The following is a 19,848-nucleotide window of genomic DNA, read 5'->3' on the forward strand; positions in this document are numbered from 1 at the left end:
ACGCCACCTCACGTCACGATTGATAAAGGTAATTCAACCCTTTTAAGTGAAACGGTGGGTGGCCCTGAAAAGGGCCTTTGGGGGGAAAAGACAGGGACCAAGTTTAGCCGCCGAAGCCGTAGAGCGTGCGTCCCTGGCGCTTGAGCGCGTAGACCACGTCCATGGCGGTGACGGTCTTGCGCTTGGCGTGCTCCGTGTAGGTGACGGCGTCGCGGATCACGTTCTCCAGGAACACCTTCAGCACCCCGCGGGTCTCCTCGTAGATGAGGCCGGAGATGCGCTTGACGCCGCCACGCCGGGCCAGGCGGCGGATGGCGGGCTTGGTGATGCCCTGGATGTTGTCGCGCAGGACTTTGCGGTGGCGCTTGGCGCCGCCCTTGCCCAGGCCCTTCCCGCCTTTGCCGCGACCAGACATACTGCAAAACTAGCTGAAAGCTTGGTCCACAGTGACGGCAGCAGGCCCGCTTCCTGGCTTTTATAATAGCATGGCGGACCTGTTTGAAAACCTGAAGGGCAGGGGCGGAAACCACACTCAACTCCCGCCCTTCTGGGCGTTTGTCCAATGAAAGGCTGCGGGAGACAAGGCGGGGCCTGAGACACTAACAAAGCCAGGAGTTAAAATTTAACACATTGTATTACGTGTGTCTATACAGTTCTTTCAGCCTTCTATAGCGGCATTGTATGTGTTATCAACAAATACGTTTGGCGTTTGTTGCTCATTTCACTAAATAGGAATGCATTATCATTTCTCCACGTCACCGCGCTTCTCAACCTTTTTTTTTTTTTTTTTTTTTCCCAAGACAGGGTTTCTCTGTGTAGCTTTGCGCCTTAGGCGGGCCTCGAGCTTCTCAACTCTTGAGTTGCGAAGAAGCAACAAAATAATTTCATGGTGGGAGAGGCGGGCACCACAACTTGGGGAACTATTATTAAAAGGTCTCAGCATTAGGGAGGTTGAGAACCACTGCGTCTAAGAGGTTTTAAGTAGTTTTAAGAACACATGTATAAGGTTCTAAGACTGTTTCTACTGACTTACGTATGCCTAGGACTCTGAGCAGTGTTCTTTAGTACGCAGGCTGACCCAGGGAAGTAAAAACTCAGATGGTTACATGACCTGAGGTCGAAAAGATTAAAAGATGTACAGGATATTCATCCCACAGGTGTGAATCTTCTGCTTGAATTACACATAGAAATCAAGGGTTCTGGAAATGAGGATCGTGGGGGCTTTCTTTTTTTATTTTGCCTTCATTGAATCTCAGAATTTCCTGCATGTATGGTTTTCCAAGAAACATTACATGCTTGTTGGAATGAAAATCATGTTCCTAATAATGAGTTGTTGGAAATGAGTAAGAGTCTGTAAATGAATGGTACTACTATTATGTTTGTCCTTCAATTATTCTTATAGGATTTTTGAAGAGAAATAGTAAAACTAAGTTTCAGTCCTTCTAAGAATAGACATGAAACCTTATACAGATTAAATCAAGTCTGTATATTTAATAAAGCAGAGATGTCTGTAAGGACATGGGGCGAATAACCTCTATGTATGAACTGATATTCCTATTGAATCAGCTCTGAAATTTCTCAAAATAGACAGGAGAGTGCCAGACACACAGGCCTTGCTTCTCTAGGAGACTGAGTCAGAGACACAGCCCTTGCTTCTCTAGGAGACTGAGTCAGAGACACAGCCCTTGCTTCTCTAGGAGACTGAGTAACTGTCATTGTTTCACTCTGTTCTGGGAGGTATGTAGGGTTGTTACCCTAATTTTATAGTCCCTTTTATATGTCTTATGAGTATATAGATCTCTTCATTTCTATTCCTTGATAAGCAATGCTCTGTCTTCTGATTTGGTACGAAAGAATCAATCTGGTGACAAAACTGTTTAAATCTATCAAACATAAAAGAGACTATAGGAAATGTCATATTCCTTCATTGTCTCATAGGCAGAATTATCCTAGGAACAATGAACAATGGATTATCTACCTAGGTCAACACACGGGTATTTCCCAAAGGATCCCACATTCTTGTGTCCAGGAATAAAGAGTTGAGCAGATACACACAATCACAGCAAAAGCAAGGACAGTTTGTTAAGAGGGAGTATACATACACAGAAGGGAGCCGACCAGAGCAAAAAAAGTGCAGACCCCCCAAAGGCCTACTGTACAAAGAGGTGGGGTTTGTATCTCATAAAGAGCTCTAGGATCATTTGTATAGCGTGGGCTTTCTCACTGTGCTGTTCCAAACATTTTTACAGCTTCCTACATTGCATATCTCATTACTATTCCAAATCTCCACAAATCGGTGTGTTTTTCAGGTCACCTTAAGACTTTATAAAGTGCCCTTCTCCTTCAAGTGTGACAGATGTGGTGAGGGCCTGAAAGACATTTTCCAAACTTCCTCCATACCACCTTGGGGTTTTTGTTGTTGTTTTCATATGCTAATTTTTCAACTTTGAGGCAAGGCCTTCCCAACTTCTGTCACCACCCTATCTCTGGTCCCAGCACAACCACAATTGATGGGAAACCTAAATAATGACTGATGAATTTAGTGGAAATTCACCAAATATGACAGACTGCTTCTGGTAACAAAAGCAAGAACGGAAGTGCCATGTAATAAAGGATGGCATCATTACTTTTTTCCAAAAAAGAAAGGAATATCCACATGATCTCAGTGTGACCTTAGAAAACAGAGTGGTAAAGCCTCTCTGAAGATAGGGGGAGCTTATCAGTCTGTGGAGTTGCTCCCTAGATTTAGAGGACTGTCCTCCTTATCACTCTCATTTTTTAAATTTTCTTTCTTCTGCTGTAATAAAGACTATTATTAAAAGCAACTTCGAATTATTTCAGGTTACAACTCTTGGGTCACACTCCGTCAGTAGAGAAGTTAGGTCAAGAACTCAAGACAGGAACACGAAGACAGGAAGAGAACATGTGAGTATCGCTTACTGGCTTGATTCCCATGGTTCACTCAGCCTTCTTCCACACACAGCCCAAGACTACTTGCTCAATGCTGGCACTGCCCACAGAGAGCAGTAACCTACCACATCAATCATCAGTCAAGAAAATGGCCTCCAGGCCAGTGCAATGTGCTAGAGGCGTTTCCTCAACTGAGTTTCCTCTTGCAAGATAACTACATTTTACATCAGCTGACAAAAACCAACCAGGACACTAGCCATCCTGCACCTCCCTTCCCCGTGAAGCTCCCATCATCTTCCAACTCCATAATCTTCCTGATCTGTCATTTCCTAGAACGTAGAATCATCACCCATCAAGTATCCTTCAGGAACCAGATATCAGACATGTCAGATTATGATGGTTCCCAGTAAATGTGTTCTTTTCTGGCTGTTCTTCTTTCGTCTTATCTTTTCATTTTTTTTTTTAATTTGTTTTATTTATTAGCAGGGAAGTCATGGTATGCCTGTGGAGGACAGAGAACGACTTTTCAGAGTCAGTTCTTTCCTTTGTACTGTGGGGTCCTGGGATCGAACTCTGGTCCTCAGGTGTGTGCAGGAGCTCCTGCCCACTGAGTGTCTCAGCAGCTCTTTGTCTTTCTCCCTTCGAGGAGTTCGGACTCAGACTTTGTCTTCCAACTTGAATTCTCACTCGTGACAGAGCCACTGTAAGTTCTTTTCTGCCTCATGGCTTGTATTCTTTTTTATCTCCTCTTTTTTTATTATTAAAAATTTTTTTTTCATTTTACAAACCAATCACAGATCCCCCTCTTCGCTCCTCCTCACGCTCCGCCAGCCTCCCCCCTTACCTTCTCATTTTTATCTTATCTGCTGTCACGAGTTTCTACGCACAGCTGTCACTACAGTGAGAATCATCATTATGTCAATAGTCTCCTCAACCTGTAATGTGAATTAATGTTAAATGTCTGAGGCATCGTTCTCTTCTAGATTTCCCTGGGAGAATATTTCATTGAAAGGAGCTTCACTCGCTGTTCCCTGGGCAGTGTCAGTGTTTGTCTATCCTCAGATGCCACGGTAATGGCACAGCTGGATGGATGATGATGGTATGGGAAGGAATCCCGGAGGTGGACTCCAAAGCCTGTTCCCGCGCTGCCCATCACTGGGACGTCTCACCTGTCCATAGGCCCAGTCTACAGGTGGTGTGCTGCAACATCCACACCGCAATGACTGTGGCTGTACTGAAGACACACTGAGCTGGTGTCTTTTTTGTTGTTGTTGTTATTTTTTGTCTTTTTTTTTTTTTTCCAGAGCTGAGGACCGAACCCAGGGCCTTACGCTTGCTAGGCAAGCGCTCTACCACTGAGCTAAATCCCCAGCCTCATGAGCTGGTGACTTATAGAAACCATTTGCATTGTTTTTCGTTTTTTATTCTGTTTGTTGTCCTTGTATTTTAATGTCTGGTTTTGCTGCACTACACAAAGGAATGCGCTATTTGATGATTTTGGTGGGTCAAAGACAAGTGTGAGACCCTGGCTCCTTAGACTTTATTCCCAGCAGTTTTCACTTCACGGTTCCTGGGAGACAGCAAATTACAGCTGCTTCAAAATAAGAGTAAGAACACTTTAATGGGTGAAGAATATGGTATCACCTTCTGCCATCAAGCTGGCTGCGACTCAGGTCAACATGAAGCACAAACTATATTGCATTCCCTGTAAGGGCATTACTTTCCTTTTCGGTGAGGACTGCCAAGGTTTCAGATTTACTGTGGACCCAGTTCTGCCCTGTAATTCCCCATTCTCCTGCCTCTGCCTCCAAAGTACTGAGGTTACAGGCAGCCAAAATGATGCCCGGCCATATTTCCTTGCTGAAACATAAAATGAAGTACTGAATATATAGCAAAGCTGTTATAAATCATATATATTATATGATTTTATATATATATATATATATATAAATGTTCACATGTTCCATGATCCTCTTACTTAAGCACTTTGCCAAAGTTTATCTCCCCTGCGTCAAGATAGCCAAGCTGCACAGCCAAAGACTTGAACATTTTAATAACTAATTCCCTCCAATATAATCAATTTAAAAGGAGTCATTTATTAAATCTTCATTTTAAAAAAAATCCAACGTTTTCTTTCCTATTTCATGCCCTCCTCATATCTCTCGAAGTCAGCCGGTGCAAACAATCCCAGTTACTCTCTGAATATAACTGTTCATTGTATTTCTAGTTTTCCTACCAAAAAAAAAAGACTTTGAACACTGGAAACCCCAAAATAAACCCAACCTACAAACAATTAACAAAAGGCCATTGAAATGACTGTTCTGGTCCAATAAAATTTTCATATCAGAAAGAAGTAATGGGTATCTGTTACTGTAATGATTGTGGGGTATTAATGGAAAAGCTGGCTTTTTAAAACACAAAGCAAGACCCATTCCTCCTTCCAGATTGCCTCATCCAACCATAGTGGAGGAGTGCTTGGTCTCGCTGCAGCTTAATATGGCATGGCTGGCTGATAGCCATAGAATGCCTACCTGTATCTAACTAGATAGTGAAGGAGGCGTGGATAAGAAGTGGGATGGGGTGGTTTGGGGTCTGAAAACCCTAGAATGTGTGATTGACTGGAGAGCCCACAATTAAATACACAAGCAGAAGTTTTTTAAGCAATAAGTTGCCTCTTGACTCTGTGGAAGACTCCAGGACTTTGATAAAGACTGTATTAGTTTGCTTTATATTGTTCGATAAATGAACGACCAAAACCAGTTTGTGGAGGAAAGGGTTTATTTGACTCACATTTCCCAATCACAGTCCATCAATGAGAGAAATCAGGGACAGAATTCAAGACAAGAATCTGGAGACAGGAACAGAATCAGAGACCATGGAGGAAAGCTGCTTACTGGCTTGCTCAGCCTGAGCCCATGACCATGTGCCCAGGGGTGGCACCACCAACAGTGAGCTATGCTGTCCCACATCAAACAAATGGGGAAAATGTCGTAGACTTGCCTACAGGCTTTCTGATGAAGATATTGCTTGGGATGAGCTTTCTTCTCCCTGAGTGACCCTTTGTTTGGGTCAAGTTGACCAAACAATATCCAGCACAATGTCTTGGGACTTTTTAACACTGGAGAAATCAAACATGAAGCTCTCAAAACTGCAGCAATCCAGAGTAAAAATCAGTGTTGTTCCTCAGGATTTTTATACCTCCTCTGAATTTTGTTTTAATTTGTAATTATGTATACTTATGTGTCTGTGTGTGGGTGTGTGCACAAGAGTGCAGGGTCCACAGTATACAAGATGCATAGGATCCTTCAGGAGTGGCTACAGGCAATTTTTCACCTGACATGGAAGCCTAAAAGAGTCCTTTGCAAGAGCAGAATGTGCTCTTAACAAGCCATCTCTTTTTCTTTCTTTCCCTTTTGAGACAAGGAAACTAGCGCAGACGAAGTCTAGAATTCATTTTATAGCCCAGGTTGGTCTCCAACTTCCAATTGCCCTGCCTCACAGGAATGACTGAGTTATTAGCCTGGGTTATAACTCATTTCAGAGTTCTAAGACTGTACCTGAGTGCAGCCACAGTGAGCTGGGAACCTATCTGAAAGCACTGCCCTTAATTCCGGCTGGTTGCACCCTGGCAGCTCGGTAAATTACACAAGACAAGGAAGGCCTCCAAGTTCTCCCAGCTTAAGCGTCTCTCCAGGGACACTGCGTATTTCAAAGACAAGTGTGGCCTGGATTAGCAATGCTCAAAAAGGCAGCAGAGCTGGTAGATAGAGCTCGGACAGGTGCATCAACTTGGGAGTACAAACGATTCATAAAGGCAGAGTTCTAAAGACTTTGCTCCAAAACCTCCACTAAACGTAAAGGCCCAGTAACAGTCAAGAAATTGAAGCACCGCCTTTAATCCCAGCACTCGGGAGGCAAAGCCAGGCGGATCTGTGAGTTCGAGGCCAGCCTGGTCTCCAAAACGAGTTCCAGGAAAGGCGCAAAGCTACACAGAGAAACCTTGTCTCGAAAAAAAACAAAAAAAAAACAAAAAAAAAAAGAAAAGAAAAGAAAAAGAAAAATTAAAGCACACAGGTGTGACTACCCTGAGTAAAAGTAAACCAATAGAGAATAAGAACAGCAACTCCAAATGCTAAGTAATATGCAGAGGACAGATTTGGATGTATGAAATCTAACTCTTTACAGACCTAGTAGAGTGTTGAGACTACCATAGGTCAGTAGCATCTAATGGAGGGCTGAGAGTGGAGACTGGGGGTGTCAACAGTATGCACTCTTTTAGGGAAAATGTGGGTGGCTCTGAAAAGAGCCTTTGGGTTCAGCGTTGCACTCAGTAGCCTTTACGCCCTCTCCCCGCGGATGCGGCGGGCCAGCTGGATGTCCTTGGGCATGATGGTGACCCGCTTGGCGTGGATGGCGCACAGGTTGGTGTCCTCGAACAGACCCACCAGGTAGGCCTCGCAGGCCTCCTGCAGCGCCATCACGGCCGAGCTCTGGAAGCGCAGGTCGGTCTTGAAGTCCTGCGCGATCTCGCGCACCAGGCGCTGGAACGGCAGCTTGCGGATCAGCAGCTCGGTCGACTTCTGGTAGCGCCGGATCTCGCGCAGCGCCACGGTGCCGGGCCGGTAGCGGTGCGGCTTCTTCACGCCGCCGGTGGCCGGGGCGCTCTTGCGGGCAGCCTTGGTGGCCAGCTGCTTGCGCGGGGCCTTGCCGCCGGTGGACTTGCGGGCCGTCTGCTTGGTGCGAGCCATAGTGAGAAGAGAGTAAGAGAAATCTCAGGCAGAGAGAAGCCTGATGGACTGGGGCCCGAGTACATATATATAAAGCGAGCGAAGCCCCCTTCTCATTGGACCACACAGGAACATTAGACTGGGACCGTATTGGTAGCTCTGCTCATATCGCTCTCCCGGACCCGCCCCGTTCATTTAAATATTTTCCCTCGCTCTGGTTTTCCACTTTGAGGTCCTTACAGCTTTCACAAAAAAATATACTATCCAGTTTCCTACAAAATTATTATTACTTATTGGAAGGACACGGGCTGTATGCTTGCTAACGTTTTTAAAATTGGGGGCCAGAAACTTAATTTTTTGAAAGGCATCAGCTATAGGCAATTGGTCAAGTGATTTTATTTTTTCCCCCCCTATGGAAAGATAGAAGCAAAAGGTACATATAAAAACACCTTACTTAAATGTTCAGGGGGACTTTGTCTTGAATGAGGCTTTCTTACCAACCTGAGCATTAACAGTGAGGTCCTACTTTCAAGCCTTACTTTAACTTGAATAAATGAGCACTTTTCCCAGAAACAAAAGTAGATAGCTGGGGGAAGGAAAAATGCACACTCTAACGGAAAGACTGCTGTTTAACGTCTAGTTGCAGTCCATATTGCAAAAATCAGTATAAATTACTAGCAGGAGTAATCATAAGGACAGACAGGCACCTTGGGGAAACTTCAGTATGAAAAGTGCCCAGGAAAAGAGCTTCAAAAGTTTCAAAACACTTCTAAGGAAGTAAGCTTTATCAGAATGTTAACGTTTACATGCAACTTGTTGGGATCTCATTAGATGTACTATGTAAGTTAAAATTCTTCCTCACTAGAAGAGGCGCCTTAATGCACAGTGCAACTGGATGGCTATATTGTAGTGACCAGTAAAAAGTCAGCAGAAAGGCTCTTTTCAAGATAAAGTGGTGGCTCTGAAAAGAGCCTTTGCTGTTATAATAAAAACCAGCTTGATGAAAAGCTCCTATTTTCCCTTGGCCTTGTGGTGGCTCTCGGTCTTCTTGGGCAGCAGCACCGCCTGGATGTTGGGCAGGACGCCGCCCTGCGCGATGGTCACGCGGCCCAGCAGCTTGTTGAGCTCCTCGTCGTTGCGGATGGCCAGCTGCAGGTGGCGCGGGATGATGCGCGTCTTCTTGTTGTCGCGGGCCGCGTTGCCGGCCAGCTCCAGGATCTCGGCCGTCAGGTACTCCAGCACGGCCGCCAGGTAGACCGGGGCGCCGGCGCCCACCCGCTCCGAGTAGTTGCCCTTGCGGAGGAGCCGGTGCACGCGGCCCACGGGGAACTGCAGGCCGGCGCGGGACGAGCGGGTCTTGGCCTTGGCGCGAGCCTTGCCGCCCTGTTTGCCACGTCCAGACATATTTAGGAGAATTGTGAAGGCAATATGAAATTATTTGCCAGAAACGTGCAAGTTATACTTGCAGGGTAGATTGTAATTTGCGGTTGTCATTGGCTAAAGTAACCTAGAAGACTCAACCAATAAGAAATCAGAGTCAGAGGTCCTACTTTGCATAAAGTGGAACCTTCCCTTACAATTTACCCAATGAAAACCTGTCAGATTTCGAACCATATTTGCATGGAAGCACTATAAATAAATGGGGCAATTGCACAACTTCCTACATCTTTCCTTTTGGCGACAAGCATTTGTGAAATATGCCCGAGCCCGCGAAGTCCGCCCCCGCCCCGAAGAAGGGCTCCAAGAAGGCCGTGACCAAGGCGCAGAAGAAAGATGGCAAGAAGCGCAAGCGCAGCCGCAAGGAGAGCTACTCGGTTTACGTGTACAAGGTGCTGAAGCAGGTGCACCCCGACACGGGCATCTCGTCCAAGGCCATGGGCATCATGAACTCGTTCGTCAACGACATCTTCGAGCGCATCGCGGGCGAGGCGTCGCGCCTGGCGCATTACAACAAGCGCTCGACCATCACGTCCCGGGAGATCCAGACGGCCGTGCGCCTGCTGCTGCCCGGGGAGCTGGCCAAGCACGCCGTGTCCGAGGGCACCAAGGCCGTCACCAAGTACACCAGCTCCAAGTGAGCGGCGCACCTCACTGTACCCCAAAGGCTCTTTTCAGAGCCACCCACCTTCTCTAAGAGGGGAGCTGTGGTCAAAATACTTAAATGCACTTGGCTTAAATTTCAGCTGAGTTCACACACTACAGTGCCTCCTTTGGCTAGGGTGCACCATTTGTAGGATAGGATAGTGACGCCATTCAACTAAATTCTCGGATGCTGATGACGGTAGAATTGAAATGGCAAACAGTAGGGACATACAGTCTAAAAAACCAGAAACATGAGCTGAATTCAAGCATTACAACCACTCTATGACAACATGGAGGCTCTGAAAAGAGCCTTTGGGTTACGGCGAGGTCCGCCGCTCACTTGGAGCTGGTGTACTTGGTGACGGCCTTGGTGCCCTCAGACACGGCGTGCTTGGCCAGCTCCCCGGGCAGCAGCAGGCGCACGGCCGTCTGGATCTCCCGGGACGTGATGGTCGAGCGCTTGTTGTAATGCGCCAGGCGTGACGCCTCGCTCGCGATGCGCTCGAAGATGTCGTTGACGAACGAGTTCATGATGCCCATGGCCTTGGACGAGATGCCCGTGTCGGGGTGCACCTGCTTCAGCACCTTGTACACGTACACCGAGTAGCTCTCCTTGCGGCTGCGCTTGCGCTTCTTGCCGTCCTTCTTCTGCGCCTTGGTCACCGCCTTCTTGGAGCCCTTCTTCGGGGCGGGGGCGGACTTCGCGGGCTCAGGCATATTAACAACAACTGAAATAGGAAAAGAAGAAACAGAAAGTAGTGTATGGCAGCGTTCTGGTGGTTAGGCTTTTATAGACCTTCTATGCAAATAAGCGATTCAAGAATAGTCAGCTATGATTTGAAAACCAGTTAGTGACACCATTATGCAAATTAGATCGTATTATGTGTCCTCTCGTATTGGCTGGAGCAATAAAGATAATTTTAACCAATCACAGTTCATGTTTTTCACTTCCATCTGCCTTTATAAGTACCTTCTCATTGCAATTCAGGAAACAATTTTGCAAAACCTTTTTAGTTTTGCTCTATTCCTTCTGATCTGTTTTGCAATGTCTGGACGCGGCAAGCAAGGCGGCAAGGCTCGCGCCAAGGCCAAGACCCGCTCGTCCCGCGCCGGCCTGCAGTTCCCCGTGGGCCGCGTGCACCGGCTCCTCCGCAAGGGCAACTACTCGGAGCGGGTGGGCGCCGGCGCCCCGGTCTACCTGGCGGCCGTGCTGGAGTACCTGACGGCCGAGATCCTGGAGCTGGCTGGCAACGCGGCCCGCGACAACAAGAAGACGCGCATCATCCCGCGCCACCTGCAGCTGGCCATCCGCAACGACGAGGAGCTCAACAAGCTGCTGGGCCGCGTGACCATCGCGCAGGGCGGCGTCCTGCCCAACATCCAGGCGGTGCTGCTGCCCAAGAAGACCGAGAGCCACCACAAGGCCAAGGGAAAATGAGTCATTTCACCAAAACCACTTAAAAACAGACCAAAGGCTCTTTTCAGAGCCACCCACTTTTTTCAGTGAAGTGCTGAAATGCTACAAGCGAGTCTTAGGCAAATTTGTTGTTGTATTCATGTCTGGTGTTAACTTAGTATTCTAAGGATTTGATTCTCAATAGTAAGGGAACTGCACTTTTCAAAAATGTCTTCTACCTTCCCCAGTGGAGGTGTGTTTTCCTCACAAGTTAGTCAGATTACCCTACAAAACAGCATTGTCTGTCTTATGTGTGCACGTATGACCAAAAGGACCATGAGATGCGGTTCTGCGAGGGTTATGAAGGCGTCCGTAAGACACTTTGGACTTGTGATTTGCCAAGGTGATACTTAAGGTATGTGGTATGCTCATGACGTCCTGACAGAAATAGGGTAATTATGCCAAAAATAAAGAACAAAGAGGAAAGCCCTGCCAACAGCTTATTGGAGGGTTTGTTTTGGGGTTTTTCTTGTTGTTAGAAGTCTTCTGTTTTCGAGACAGCCTCTTACTGTGCAGCTCTGGCTATCTTAGTACTTGCTAATTAGATTATGTTGGCCTCGACCTCCCAGAGATCCTCCTGCCTCCACCTCCCTATAGCTGGAATTAAAGGCATGGCCCACTACACAAGGCCAATGGACGACTTGGGGTTTTTTATCAGTCTTCAGGAAAAAAGGACTCAAAGCCAGTATTAATTGAAGCAAAAGTGGACTTATAATTTTGTTTAAATTGTTCAGTCTTGAATAATTCTATTTCATTACTCCTGAAAGTTGGTCAGTTCATAGACTGAAACTAAAAATTGTAAGGATTCAAAATTGTGGTCTGAAATGGCAAAGTACTGTCCAGGTGCTGCTGCTTCTTTAATACTCGTTTTATTTTATTTCTATTTATATGAAAGCATGTGTGTGCCACACGTATTTGAACTGCCAGGCAGACTTGGGTACTGGATTCCAACTCAGATCCTCGGGAGGAGCAAGTGCTCTTAGCTGCTGAGGCATCTGCACAACCCCAATGTACAAATCTATTTTATTTAAGTATTCATCCATTCAATCATTCATTGATAGTATCACTACAGCCCTGGCTGCCCTGGAACTTACCTTGTAGCCCTGATTAGCTTCAAAGTCACAGCAATCCTCCTAGTTCAAACTACTTTGTTCTGGGAATACTGGCATGAGTCACCATACCCAGCTGAGGGTTAAATATATTGACAGGACCAGAGACGTGAGTGGAATGGTTTCTAGGTGTTGATTATGAAAGGGAGCAGTGGACAATGATGGGCTTCAGTCTTCACAAACCTTGAAACTTCTACAACTGCTATCACTGGCAAACTCTAGGAAAAGCAAAGGAAATCAATTTGTAATGGAATTCCAATCCAGCAGGTAGGCCTCAGTAGCCTGCACAGTAAAGGCCTACCTTTTGTCAAAGAAAACAACAACAACGACAAAAAAAAAAAAAAAAAAAAACCCAAACCTGTGCCTTTACCGAGGAAATCACTAGAAAGCTCTAAATAGCTCAAAAGAACATATGTTGTCAAGTATAATTGTGTAATTGGCAGAGGAGTTGAAATATGGCCAAACAGACAAATGTTTATCAGAAATTATTAGTCCGGTGGCCTGCCTGTATTGCAATCTTTGCATTATTTTATTCTATGGGACAAAAATAATTGTACTTTTTAATGGAAAAAAAAATCCATCCCCATTAACAGGATCTTTCAAGTGAAAAATCTAAATGCACAGATGTGGGAGCTTTAACAAATAAATAAAACAGAGTCCCTAGAATATTCTTGAAAACCATCAGCAAGCTTTTTAGCCTAAGCAGTCACGTGACTCGCAAGGAAACACAGTCCACAGTTACCTTAATTCCAAGAGTCAAATATTTCTCCACAGAACTAACAGCTGCCCCATGGTACCCAGAGTCCCTTTCTTGATGTCCATCAGATGAAGAATCAGCTTTCCTAGCTGCATTTTCCACCTTCCCTCATGCAAACAATGACAATGTAACATGGGGGGTAGGAGGGGGTGGGGAGCTACTAGTGTTCAATTTCCAGAACTAAGAAACATAAAAAGCCAGAACCTTCACTGCCCTCTCTTTGACTTCAATCAAGTCAATGGCATATTCCTTTAATTCACTATTTTAAATGGGTAAAATTGAGGTAGTATAAGAAGAGAGGAACCTCACCCTTACCTACCTGATCCTCACGTGCATCTTTTGTTGAGTAAGACTGTCCCCATCGTTAATTAGAGACTGCCCAATCCTCAAACAACACAGAAAGTATCAGAACAGGTTTGAGATGACTTGTGAATCATTCTCAGGATGAGAATGTGTCTTAACCTTACCCATAGCCCTTGTATACAAAAATTACTTTGTTTGGTTGGTTGGTTTTGGTTTTTGGTTTTTTGGTTTTTGTTTTTTTTGAAACAGGGTTTCTCTGAGTAGCCCTGGCTGTCCTAGAACTCATTTTGAAGAACAGACTATCCTCAAATTCAGAGATCCGCCTGCCTTTGCCTCCCAAGTGCTGAGATTAAAGGTGTGCACCACCAACCACCTCAGGGCTACTTTCTAATTTTTTTATTTCTGTTTTTGCCTCGACTATACATTTCTTCATCATTTCAAGGCCTGTACAATAAGTTCATAGATGACCTTATAATTAAATAATTTTTAAAATATAAATCAAAGAGTATATTTACTTAATTGGTTTTCAAATTAATTTTACTATTAATATACCTTTCCAGTGACAAATCACTCTTCACACTTAGAGATTATTAAAGGGGAAAAACCTCCTTAATATATATGGCACATGCCAACTCTGACTAATAATGCTGGCCATAAATAGAAGATTCTCCTAACTTTTATACACTTTAGAATTATGCATTTCACATATTGTCGTCCTTAGATTTCTTTCAGGTCCTAGCCTCAGGTTACACTTTGAACAATTTAAACAGAGGCAGGAGACTGCAAGTCTGGCTACTTGGGCAGATGAAAGATTTATCAGAATTACTTCTGAAGTGCAGCAGTGTTCTTGTTGAATAGTTATTACCCATGTTCTTCTTGCCCACCTAGCAGAATGAAGCTTTTCCCGATAAGAGCGCAGGAGCAGCCCGGGTCTTGATGGTGCTCGTGATTCTGCACTGCCCCCTAGAGCTGCTGGATGAGCGGAATGGCTGGCTGTAAATGTCTTCTTTTCTCATGGGAATGCAACCTAATTGGAGGAGAATCTCGATGAACAAACATTAGCATTGTATGGTGACTTCTGATTATCTCTAATAGGCCTGCTTAGCATATTACTTACATAGGAGGTGTTCGGGAAGTAGTGCACCCTTGGCTAAATTCTACTTTGTGTGACTTAATGTCTCTCTCCTAAGCAAATCTATCAGCAAATATATTAATAAATCCTTTAAGCATCGTTTCTATCTCTTCGAGTTTCTTCTACAGCGCATCAACGAAAGGAGTAAAAGCTCTGAAGCCCTCCAACCATTTCAGAAACTGAAACGTTGTATAGAATTTCTTGAACAAGGATAAAATGTTGCTAACCTGGAGTGAAACACAATGACCGACCACAAGCCAATACTCTTTGAAGTTCTCAGGTTTTGTTGTTACATTTTTGTTTATGTATTTAGTGTTGTACCCACCCCCAAAAGCTGATCATGATATGATGACCAGAGGACAGCCTGCAGGATTCTGTTCTCCTCCTCCACCATGCAGCTTCCACGGGTTTCAACTCAACTCCTCAGGTTTGGGTGCCAGAGCTCCCACCTGATGAAGCAGCTTGCCATCTCTCATCTTTGGAGTGCTGTCCATGCCATTCATCACAAACATCTTGCATTGCTACTCAATTAAATACTATAGTTACAAAGTAATTCAATGTTTGATTATATCAACAGTAAAAACAAAAATGAGAAAGCATATTTCTCTACAATACCATTGTGGTCTTACCCTTTGCATACTATACTGTACAACAGAGTCCTCCACATTTCCCTGTTTTGAGATATTTTGTCCAAACTTTACATCTTTACTAGGAAAAAATATATAAGAAAAAAAAAAGTAACAAAATGTCTGAATCCTACGACAATTGTAATGTTCCCCACAAAGTGGGGAGCATTGAGATCTGGTCAGTGTCCATATGTCCACATCTTCACAGTTTTCCAGGCGGCCTCCTCCCCCTTCCTACACATCCCTGCCATTTTTCATATTACTGTACTTGGGCTCAACCTTTTGAAGCCACTGAGTCTGTGTGCAGCCACAGGAAAGTGCTCCCAGAAGGAAAAGCCTCAGTGTCTGTTTCTCTGAGAACTCCAAAATGTCAGATAATGCCCATCTTGCTGACATTCCATTTTTGAAAAATTCAAATGTTAATGAAGGTCCTTGCTGCTACATCTCTTCATGTCTCGATAAACAAACGTATGGTTAAGATCGACCCTTTGTTTTCCAACAAAATTGACATACTGTGCATATTTCAGAGTACTTACTAAGTCAGGCCGTAGAACCCAACAAGACGTGGTTCTTTTTTCACAATGTAGCCATGTCCCTTTGATTGAACATGTTCAAACGGTTTTTCAAAGAGAAGTCAGGGATCCATGCATTTCAGGCAAACACAAACCACCATAACATTTCATACACAACCATAAACTTTAAGCAAATCAAATGTTCAAGATACATACTAGCCTCTGGGTACAACGGTTTCAGTGCTGGGCTGACCAGAAATCTGTAACACACTAAAAGAGGGATGACCGAAATTAGGAAACGGAGCAGGGGCCGGAGAGATGGCCCAGAGACCTGGGGTTATATTCCCAACAACGACATACAGCCGTCTACACCCCATTGTGGGGAGTTTGACTCCTTCTTCTGTCCTCTACCCAGACTGCATGTACCTGGTGAATACACATGCAACCACAACACCCACACATATAAAATTAATTTTTAAAAAATTGAGCAGGAACATACCACACAGTCTGTCTCCTTCAACTCTGGCTATTAAGTTTTGACTCAGGGTCAAAAAGTGTTTGCTTCTGGAGCCTACCAATCTCACTTCTGCCCACGTGCTTCGTTTTCAATAGGATCTGCAAAGTAGGCATAAATGGGAAATTCTAACTTACTGTGAAGGAGCCTGTTTTGTGTTCAATTAGATAACTGCTGTTCTCTAAATCTGACCTGGGCCCAAATACCACCAAAAAGTCCTGCACAACAAAATCCAAGAATATCACCAAGCCCACCATGCACTGTCCAGCTCTGAACAGTATCGTCAAGCCCATCTCCAGCCTCACGTATGAGGAGACACCCCCCTCTCCGGGTGCTGAATGTGTCCCTGGAGAACATTATCTGTGACGCTATCACCTACAGGTAGCACTCCAAGCACAAGACCAACATGGCCATGGACACAGTCTAGACACTCAAGAGCTAGGACTGGAGGCTCTTCGGCTTAGGCAGCCAAGACTGGTTCCTACTAATTCCAATGAGCATTTAACATCCTAGGCCTATTTCCGGACTCCTAATCATTTGAATTAGTCTACCATCTGAGAGTCTCTTCCAGGGCTCCTAAGGATTAGTAGCATGTCTTTGCTACTTTGTCCTTAGTACAGAGTAATATCATTTCTCATTTAGACCCTGTAGAATGTAGGAACTGAGACCACTTCTGGTAAGTTAATTAATATAATAGCTGTGTCATCCCAAGAAAGAAGCAGTCCTTAGGCTTGGTTTCCCATCCCTTTAATCCCAGTGCTCAGGAGCCAGAGACAAGGGGACCTCTGGGAATTCTAGGGCAGCTATAGGGCAAATCTGTGCCAAAAACCAAAGGGAGGGGAAGTCTTTTGTGTTTTTAAAGGGAAGAGTTTAGCCTAGCTGGGCAGTAGTGGCACAGGTCTTTAATCCCAGCACTCTGGAGGCAGAGGCAGGCGAATCTCTGTGAGTTCAAGGCCAGCCTGGACTACAGAGCGAGTTCCAGGAAAGGCACAAAGCTACACAGAGAAACCCTGTCTTGAAAAACCAAAAAAAGGAAGAGTTTATCCTGAGTGAGTCTGAAAGATAATAGAGCGTGCATTTCTTTGTTTTATAAAATGGTATTTTCTAGCATCTAAATGGTAAATTGCTGCTAAAGAATACCCCCCACAAAAACAAAACAAAACAAAACAAAAAAACATGGACCTGAAACAAGCCCATGGTTCTAGGAATCTACTGTGCAGAAAGCAGAAAACCTCACCATAAGCCCCAGTACCCTGAGACTTCAAAAACTAGCAATTTGACTCACCTCCCACCCCGCAGTTTCTAAAATCAGTTTATCCAGAAAAACAGTTTCTAGGTCTAGTGAAGCCAAAATCCTCTGCCCCTCAATTACAAACAAACATTGCTCTTTGACTCTATCTGCAAGTTCTCCAGACTCCTGGATGATGTACCTCTAGGTCTTGGGGCCCACCTCTCATTATTGAGGTCCAGAAGCACTTTTATTCTTTATTGTTTTTCTTTTATTTCTTTTTGTTTCCCTCTGCCCATTTAATTGTTACATGTTTTCCCTTACAACTTCTAGAGACTGACCTTTTAAATTTTACTTTGTGTATAAACTGCTACAATTAATATATCAAGACTATAGCATTTATACTAAAGAATAATTAATTGTCCATTAAAATGTCTGCAAATACATTTTCTTTCCATGTCACTGTCTTTAAGGTCCTTATTAAAGGTTCATCTCAGAGGTGTGGGACTGTTTTTTTCAATATGGTCTCACTATGTTGCTCAGGTTGGCCTATTCAGCCCCAGCCATTCATAATCACCTCACTAAGTAGGCCAGGCTTGTCTGGAATAATAGATCCTCATGCCTCAGTCTACAGAGTACTGGGATCACAGGCCTCCGTCACATCTAGCAAGGTTTTTTTGTTTTTGTTTTTGTTTGTTTGTTTGTTTGGGTGGTTGTTGTTTTTGTTGTTTTTATAGAACCAAAACGAGAAAGAGAACAAGCAAATACTTTAGGGACTCAGCCAAAGCCTTTCTGATTTTATTACTAGGGAAAAAAATTAAGACTAAAATTTTAAAAAGTGAGTTTTATCCTTAAGTCTGGCTTTACATAGTGACAGATCATCCAGACCATCCAATCCCCAAATATGAGATTTGGACACTTTTTTTTTTTTTTTAGAGCTACATTTGTACACTTAAAAAATAAAAGCTGTTGGGGCTGAAGATGGCACGGCAGTTTAAGATCACTTACTGCCTTTCCAAGGAACAGGGTTCACTTCCCATAAGCTGAAAACCATCTCTAATTCCAGTCCCAGTCGTCTGATGCCCTCTTCTGGCCTCCAAGATCACTGCAAGCATGTGGTGTAACTACATATGCAGGGAAAACACCCATACACCAACAGAAAAAGAAAAAAGAAACAAAAACAGCAGCTATAAGAAGCTCACCTTGACTTGCCCTGTATCTTCCTGCTTCCAAGCAGGAAACAACACGCACCTTCAGCCCACAGCAGATGCATTCCCTATAATCCAGGGAAAGCACCATTTACCACAGGAGCTATGGATTGCAAATAAAAAGCATTGTGAACTAATCTGAACTGAATCGTCCCAGCTTCTGTTCCAAGCTTAGTTACAAGCCTTTACCAAATCCCTTTTCTTCTCATTTTCAGATTTGTCAAAATCGGTAAGTGTTTAACTAAGTCTTCTGTGTGTCTTCACCTATGAGGGCCCCTAAGCCGTGTGAAACATATTGATATGTATCTTTCTCTTAAGAATAATTGGCACAGTGAACCCAGCTGGACAACTTGGAAATTAGGTCACAATGTATTTTTTATTTCACTTCACCTGTCTAACTTTTATACAAGGCTGGACAGAAAACCATTTAAAAGTATCTCAAATTATCTGGGGCTCATCCCTTGTCTTCACACATTCATGGTTTCAGATTAACTGAATTAATCAAAATTCTGAAAGACATAGTGTGTTAGGGTTCTCCAGTGTCACAGAACTTATGGAATGGGGAAAAAAGAGGGGAGTTTCTTGGAATTACTTACAAACTGCAGTCCAACTAATCCAACAATGGCTAGAGTTACTAGCTGTGAACAGAAAGTCCAAGAATCTGTAGTCGCTCAGTCCCACAGGGCTGTGTGTCTCAGCTGGGCTTCTGTAGATGCTGGAGTCCCGAAGAAGTCGGCTCCAATGCCAGTACAGGAATGGGTGTGCTGACAGGTGAGGTCAGGCAGGCCAAGAGGGGATGAACCCCTCCTTCTTCCATTGTCCAGCAGAAGGTGTGGCCCAGATTAACTCAGTTCCTAACATGTGACAAAACTAGCCAGTCCTTACACATCAACCAGCCCCTGTGGCTGTCTTCCATTTTTCTCCTAGCCCTTTAGGGCCCTCTTCAACACCTACCACACCAACAGTTCTGAAAAAAACAAAACATAAGTCTTTCACCTGCATTACTTCATTTAGAATGTACAGAATGATCCTGCTCCAGTAGAGTATCCAGTAAACCTCAACTCTGATCTACATTTTTGCTAGTCCTACAAAGATCTGGTGGAACCATGTACCCAGACACAGAGAAACTAGAAGACATCGCATCTGTACACTTTAAAGCCACTGAATTTTAAGTCTGTCATGCAAAATAAATAATATAGTGGGCTAACATACTATCCAAATAAAACAAAGAGTGAAACGAATCATCCGGTAAGTAAAGGAAGAGTTAGAAGATAAAAGGAAATA

The 19,848-nt window shown here is 44.2% G+C and overlaps 6 protein-coding genes across 6 annotated transcripts in view; 2 read left to right on the top strand and 4 right to left on the bottom strand.

Annotated features, from left to right (window-relative positions):
* Nucleotides 1-87: 87 nt before the first annotated feature.
* Nucleotides 88-19,848, bottom strand: part of LOC131911336 (uncharacterized) — a 46,649-nt gene continuing 26,888 nt past the window's right edge. Inside the window, exon 6 of the mRNA XM_059263318.1 lies at nt 88-416. Within this exon, the coding sequence (XP_059119301.1) occupies nt 104-416 (313 nt within the window). The 3' untranslated portion in view covers nt 88-103. The remainder of the gene's footprint in view (nt 417-19,848) is intronic.
* Nucleotides 6,896-10,455, bottom strand: LOC131911316 (histone H2B type 1-F/J/L-like). The gene is made up of 2 exons (XM_059263299.1): nt 10,060-10,455; nt 6,896-6,923 (listed from the first exon to the last, which is right to left on the bottom strand). The coding sequence occupies exons 1-2, from the start codon at nt 10,434-10,436 to the stop codon at nt 6,896-6,898; spliced, it is 405 nt and encodes a 134-aa protein (XP_059119282.1). The 5' UTR covers nt 10,437-10,455.
* On the bottom strand, nt 7,224-7,674 carry LOC131911310 (histone H3.1). The gene has a single exon (XM_059263293.1). The coding sequence runs from the start codon at nt 7,656-7,658 to the stop codon at nt 7,248-7,250; it is 411 nt and encodes a 136-aa protein (XP_059119276.1). The 5' UTR covers nt 7,659-7,674; the 3' UTR covers nt 7,224-7,247.
* Nucleotides 8,649-9,041, bottom strand: LOC131911314 (histone H2A type 1-B). Its single transcript, XM_059263297.1, has one exon. The coding sequence runs from the start codon at nt 9,039-9,041 to the stop codon at nt 8,649-8,651; it is 393 nt and encodes a 130-aa protein (XP_059119280.1).
* On the top strand, nt 9,326-9,715 carry LOC131911320 (histone H2B type 1-C/E/F/G/I). The gene has a single exon (XM_059263302.1). The coding sequence runs from the start codon at nt 9,335-9,337 to the stop codon at nt 9,713-9,715; it is 381 nt and encodes a 126-aa protein (XP_059119285.1). The 5' UTR covers nt 9,326-9,334.
* LOC131911312 (histone H2A type 1-B) lies at nt 10,765-11,231 on the top strand. The gene has a single exon (XM_059263295.1). It carries the CDS (start codon nt 10,765-10,767, stop codon nt 11,155-11,157), a length of 393 nt encoding a protein of 130 aa, XP_059119278.1. The 3' UTR covers nt 11,158-11,231.

Source organism: Peromyscus eremicus, chromosome 5 (genome assembly GCF_949786415.1).
Source record: "Peromyscus eremicus chromosome 5, PerEre_H2_v1, whole genome shotgun sequence".
Classification (NCBI taxonomy): Eukaryota; Metazoa; Chordata; class Mammalia; order Rodentia; family Cricetidae; genus Peromyscus; species Peromyscus eremicus.